At 49.9% G+C, this 6,439-nt stretch overlaps 3 protein-coding genes across 3 annotated transcripts; all 3 read right to left on the reverse strand.

Moving 5' to 3' along the window:
• Positions 1–918: 918 nt before the first annotated feature.
• TEOVI_000567400 (uncharacterized protein) lies at positions 919–2,058 on the reverse strand (the record flags this gene model as incomplete). Its single annotated transcript, XM_067220159.1, has 1 exon — positions 919–2,058. One exon carries the CDS (start codon positions 2,056–2,058, stop codon positions 919–921), a length of 1,140 nt encoding a protein of 379 aa, XP_067076260.1.
• Positions 2,059–2,436: 378 nt separating this feature from the next.
• On the reverse strand, positions 2,437–4,749 carry TEOVI_000567500 (Cullin family, putative; the record flags this gene model as incomplete). Its single annotated transcript, XM_067220160.1, has 1 exon — positions 2,437–4,749. The coding sequence occupies one exon, from the start codon at positions 4,747–4,749 to the stop codon at positions 2,437–2,439; it is 2,313 nt and encodes a 770-aa protein (XP_067076261.1).
• Positions 4,750–5,732: 983 nt separating this feature from the next.
• TEOVI_000567600 (60S ribosomal protein L27a) lies at positions 5,733–6,170 on the reverse strand (the record flags this gene model as incomplete). Its single annotated transcript, XM_067220161.1, has 1 exon — positions 5,733–6,170. One exon carries the CDS (start codon positions 6,168–6,170, stop codon positions 5,733–5,735), a length of 438 nt encoding a protein of 145 aa, XP_067076262.1.
• Positions 6,171–6,439: the final 269 nt, after the last annotated feature.

The following is a 6,439-nucleotide window of genomic DNA, read 5'->3' on the forward strand; positions in this document are numbered from 1 at the left end:
CGGCGTAACAAATAATACGAGAAGCGAAGCTCACACTCTTCGTTCAATTGCTGTCCACGGACAGCAGCTAAACGAAAACGAAGAAACACCGCAAGCTTAATGGCGCGCTCCCTTGCCGTCTGCAACAAAAGCAAGGCGACCGAAGGGGTATATTCATCCCCCTCCTGTCCATCACTCATAGCAGTACTCGCACCCTGATGTTCCTCCACCGCACGCTGCCGGGCCGCCTCCAGTGCCGCACGGTAGAAGTCTCGACTCAGTTTCGCTTGGTCAACTGCGACTGCACGGCCTCTCTTGGTAGCAGGCTCTGCAGTATGTCCTCTACTGTTATTGTCACGCGTTGCGGAGGATTTAACGCGAGACAACTCCGCAGAGGTGTTGAGGCCGTTGACACTAGAAACTGCTGCCCGAGGACGACGCTGTGCGATGTGTTGTAACACAGCGCGCAGCATCAGGAAAGTCATCCTACCAACGCGTTCATGTGCCTCAACTAGGCGTTTCCGCAAACCGTTAAGATCAGCATCCATACACAACCAGGCACGTAACGAGTTAATTCCCCTTCCGCCCACGTTCCCCACCTCTTCGCCACCCCGCTGAGTGTTTTCGCACTCTTTACTCTCCTTGCAGGTGAACAGGGGTTCTGGCTGATTTCGAAGAAGATATTGAACAAAGTACAAAAGGAGGTCGAGAAAATAGAAAGATAATGAATGTGATGGGTAAATATCAACAAAGACAAGCGACAACTGCAGAAGATACCCCATACGGCACTCCTCGAACCACACTGGGTTCCAAAGGGGGAACAGGAAAAAAGAAGCGGGGGTGATTTTTGAAGCCGCTGCGCCAGGCGCTGCACCCGCGTGTGATAAAGGAGAACAGGAAAAAAAACATGACTCAAACCCTACTCCACCCACTCAAACATCAACTGGTTGCTGCTGTGACTTGGTGTAGAGGCGGGAACACAACCGGAGCCGAGAAACTAACTTCACTGCGCAGGGACCGCCATCCAACAATCCACGACGGGGCGCCCATGAAAGGAGTGGCGTCTTCCGAAACAACGTTCATCCTGTACACGACAACCCGCGAGGGGGAGGCGTTACAGCCCATGCCGATCATGAGATGCGGATCAACTGCAATAATTGTGCCGGGGCCGATCGCATCACCGCCCTCAATAGGAACTCCCACAACGCTACTATCGAAGTTAAAGCGCTTTAATTGTTCCGGGATGTGTGTTTCCATCGGAATAAAGGGCATCCAGAGGTCTCCAGGAGAAATACGCGTGATGTACTGCTCCTTCACAAATCGGTGAGAACCCTTTAGCACAAACAGAGGCATGGTCTGACTGTCAGGTTGATGAGTAAACACAAGTAGTGACACACAACTCGTGCGACCACTATTCGTCTTCACACCAATCGTCGGAGCCGTACAGTGATACCCAAACGGGCTGCCGTAGGGTTCCCTAAGCATCGGTGCATCGCTAAACAGAACCGGCCGATCGACACCACCAACATTTGTTGCAACACCACCGATCAGCTCCGCGAAGGACCTATCGCGCACGATATGCTGCAAATCTTTGTTCGTCATCCAAACATTGCATCGATACTCATTGATTGCCCGCAGCATCTGGGGGTCGTTAAATATCGTTGCCTGGCACCCCCTTCCCGACATTTTGGCAACTTCCTTCGTTAACGCCTCACTCAGTTTCCACAATTCCTCCCCGCTGAGGTCCTCTTTTTTCCGGCCATTTAAAACCTTGGCGGCGACTTCCGCCAACCGCCTTCGCTGCCGTTTCTCCGCCCGGTACTGGCGTAAAATATGCTTGCGTTTCCGCAACCTCGCCATCACATTAGTGTAGAGAGGGTCCGATAACTTCCCCTTTGACTTTAACATGGACTCAATATCGGGCATATCAATAAAATATCGAGAGCGAGCAACCGTTGAAGCGATAAGCGCCTCCCGCAGCGGCCCAACAAGGGATGGACTGAGTGCGTTGGGCAAAATAGCATAGCCGTTTTCAAGGTATTGCTGCCGCGCTACGAAGGGAAACGGTTGGCGTCTCATACCTCATAGAACTGTCCACGAAAAGCCCCAAATGCCCCCTACTTCAATACCGCTCCGTATCGGTACTTTGTTGAGTCAAGCAAGTGAAAGAACAACAGGTCATAGTAACAGTGAAACAAATGAAGTATTTCGGAATTATACCACTGCCGAACACTGTCAATGACCCAACAGCAGTGTTAACGACAGGTGTATCGAAACAAGTACTCTTCCCGAATAATAGGTCAAAAAAAAGCAGACGAAAGCAAGGAAAAGATGTGTTCATGTTCCTCAGGCATACGGAGGAACCGATTTGTAGAACAATCGCCTTTGTGCCCTTCCCCCTCCCAGTACAACCACCCCTCTTTCCGACCCTTCCCCTTGTTGCTGGCCCTCCCTCACTCAACCCTTGGGCAACGTATACAATTTGGCCTCATTGACCGCAAGCTTGCCCTGCGCAACGAATATCTGCAGAAGTCGCCGCATGTCATCGATGCTGCCCTGGAACTGGCCGAACATCTTCATACTGTTAAAGATGTCACTCGCCCCACACGCCTCTCTGGCTTTGAGCATTGCCTTTAGCATGGAGAGCAGCATGTTCATCTGATCAGGTGAAAGACCAGCGGGCTGCTCCTCGCCCTCTTCAGCGTCGTCAAAGGTGAAGTTAGACGTAGACACGTAGTTCGTCTGGACCGATAAAGTTTTGTTATCATCCGCCGACAATAGCACAGACGGGATGAGATGGGAAATACGTTGCTGCAAAACCTGTGGCTTAACACCCATGCGCTCTGCAACCGCAACTAAGGGTGCTGGAGCATCCACTTCAGCTGATATGTCACGCACGTATAACACAATGGACGCAGAGAACAGCGACAGATCGTACGTAACAGCCACAAACCTGGATGCAGAGACTTCTTTCTGTTGAAGTTCCAGTGTGACATTTCCGTGGGAAAGAACCCACTCAAGTCTTTGGTTCGCTTTTAAACGCTTATATCCCTCCTTGGCGTCATCCATCGCAGATGCAAGTTCCGGGTGAGGGTTGTACTTGTCAGGTATAGGTTGTGTCTCTCCGGCGGGAAGGCATGAAGACAACTTGGGCCACGATGTTGTAGAAAGGACATCTAGACTCAGCGGCCAGTCCCTCCGCGACTCCACCGAAGAAGTCTTGTCACTGGTGGCACGGCCCTCATGCATTTCTCCCAACTGCTGCGTGTAACGTCGAGACGCCTGAATGTCCCGAATCATAACCACGCACGGTGCCAATACATCTTCACCGAACGCACACTTCAAACGCTCCAACACCTCTTCCTCCGCTGACGTATCGAAGTTGTGCATCGGTTTTCCTAGAAGCTGGGAAGCTAAAACCTGTCTATATTCTTCCACGAGTGAATTCACGCTTATCGTAGCGAGTAGTACACGCAATACGTCGGGCTTCTCATGCAGCGAAAGAGAGGACTGCTCAGTGCCGGGGAGTGTGGCATCCCATACGCCCTCGAAACTATCACCATTATCGAGCGCACTACCAGTGCTTGCATAGTTACGCAAGTCAATGTTTAGTGTGGAATCCCCACTCGGTTGCGTCATCGCTTGTACGACGGCAGATACGCAGTCTTTACGCTTTTTTAAGTGCTCTAACGTATCTCCAACAATAGTAAAAATCATCGAACTCTGGTCATTTTTAGGTACTAGAACACAGAGTGAATGAATGGTGCCAATCAAGATAGCCAATATGTCCTCCGTGCGTGTGCCAGCCCGGTGAAGGCGCGAAACCAGCATCCACTTTACCGTTTTAATTAACCCATTTCGCAGTGTGTCATCTGTGCAACGTTGCAGGCAAAAGCGAAGATCTTGAAGGGTTGGCGTCGAGTCTGGGTACTCGACAACAACATCCCAAAAACTGGCAATCCGCTTCTGGCCATAACTGACCAGTAACAGCTGCTCCAAGTCCTTACACCAACGGTTGACCTCAGAGCGCTGCTCGGAGTCATCTGGATCAGGTGACAGTGCCATGCGCACAAATACATCCACCACGTCATCCTTCCACTGCATATACGACTGGATTCTGGCCACGGTAAAGTCGTCGTCATCCAGCGAGGCAATGCGGTCCAGTGTACAATTAACCAAAACAGATTTCCACAATGCCTTTATGTCTGACGTGGAAGATAAAGTAAGGTCATGAAGTTCTTGTAGCACCTCGTCACACGAGCCGTCAACAACACGCGTAAACGAGTGCGCCGAACCAGCTTCCTCAATACTTTTGAGAACTCTGTGGCCGTGCAATTCTAGAAAACTAAGCAGCTCTTTTTTCCCCGGTGGGCTCTCATCTGTTAGAAGGTCCGGCTGAAGCAGGTGACACCGCAATGATACTGTAAAGAGCGCCACTGACTCCTCACTATTTAACCTTCCGCACCAATCACTAATAATCGCAAACGTTTGTTGGTAGCGCTCGTGTAGGTGTCGCAGAGCCAGTGACTCCCTGCCGCTGCACATGTCCCTCTGATACTCTACAATTGTTGTATCTGCAAACACCTCGAATACTTTCCGTACCAGAAGTTCGGCCGCTGCAACATTAAGTGGTGGTTTTGATAACACAGCCAAAGACTCATTGAAACGATACTTCACAGCGACGTCGGGATACTGGAATGCGGAAACACCATCGCTCTTTACGACCTGCAGGACGCCAACAAGATTGGCAAACGCCTCATCTTCTTCCATACTATTTCAACTCGCTGGACTCAAAGGCAAACAGTAGCAAAAAGCTGCGTAACCGAACGAAATGAGGAAAATTAAATATTTAAACCCTCTAAAGAGAAAAAAGGGCACAAAGAGGTTAGCAAGAGCTAAAAATGACACTGCTTGCACCTCTTGAATGCAATATTTATAAAACACGGTACACACTGCAGTAATTATACAGCCTCCGTTGGACCAAGAACAGTAAAACCTTCAGACGCAACGCTACATCCTCGCCGACAGCACAAAGGCAGCCAAGACAACAACGAAACTGCGCATTGTTGGCAAATGTTCGCCATCAGTCACAGCAACAATCAGCAACAGTTCAACCGAGCAGCACACGTCGTTCAGTCTCTCTTTCGGAGCACCTTCAAACACTTTGATATTCCATTTGGGTCACAATATAAATAAAAAGAAAAGAAAAAATTAACCTTTCATGCAATTGTTAAATACCAGTTGAGTCCACACTACCCCTACGGGGAAGGGAATGCGCCTGCCCTTCAATGCCCCCACTACAAACACAGGCAACTCATCATATTTCCACATACATACATAAGCAACGTACCACATGCGGCAACACTGGCAGTTCACAACTGCGTTGAAACCAAAGTTAACTTTGGCCACAGTGCATTTAACAATATTTGTTTGGAGTTGCTCTTACAGCGATGTCACTCCGCCGTCACACGCCAGCAACAGCACCATTCAGCATGGTTATGAACGCTGAAGCAAAAACAATTAATAGCAGGGACGGCCGAACATCACCTGTCATCTCCACACACGCAACTCGATCTACACTAACCTACGGCATGCAGTAATGGGGAAAAGAAAGTATATGGTCAGTGTACGGTGAGTTCACAGAAAGCACTCAAGAGACAAAAGTACACATATGCTGAACAACGTAGACTCAGTTAGTACAACACAGACACAGAAATGAAAAAAAGATTGCCTCAGTGGACCGTCTGTCCACATCACGCCTGTAGCACCACAGCACCACCAGCCTTGCGGATCTTCTTGTCGGCAAGCTTGCTCACCCAACGGGCCTTCACAATGCACGGTGCCTGCAAGTGGCCGTTACCAAGCAGCTTCGAATAGCCGTTGGCTAGTAGGTCAATGACGGGGAGGGCTTCACCCTTCTTGGCCTTCATGGCCTCGTCCTTCGCCATCAGCTTCGTCAGATTGTCCAGGTTGATTGTTGGCTTCCATGTCGTGTTCTTCTTCTTGTGGTAGTGATTCATCCCACACTTGCCAAAGTAGCCGGGGTGGTACTTCCTGAAGTTGATGCGGTGATGGTGCTCGCCACCGGCGTTACCACGACCGGAAGGGTGCTTGCGGTGCTTGCCGACGCGACCATAGCCGCAGAATGTCGAGCCACGCTGGTGGCGTGTCTTCTTAAAGCGGGTCGGCATGTTGAAGCTAACATCATGAAAGTAAAAGGGAAAGGGGGGAAGAAAGACGAGAAGATACACGTAGCAGCAACGACACGTTGATTCAAATTTTCCACACCTTCACACACATATCTCTCGTCCGTGGAGTTTGTGGTTTAATACAAAGTACGTTCCCCCTTCTCAAACACTTGGAACAGGACTAGGGGAGAAAAATTAAACAAATAACGGAAAAGGCGCCGCAGTGAGACCTAGACGATGGCTGGAGCGTGGGTGGAGATCTTTGGCCAAAG

The sequence above is a fragment of the Trypanosoma equiperdum genome, assembly GCF_001457755.1.
Source record: "Trypanosoma equiperdum strain OVI genome assembly, contig: ctg_1070, whole genome shotgun sequence".
In the NCBI taxonomy this organism is placed as follows: Eukaryota; Euglenozoa; class Kinetoplastea; order Trypanosomatida; family Trypanosomatidae; genus Trypanosoma; species Trypanosoma equiperdum.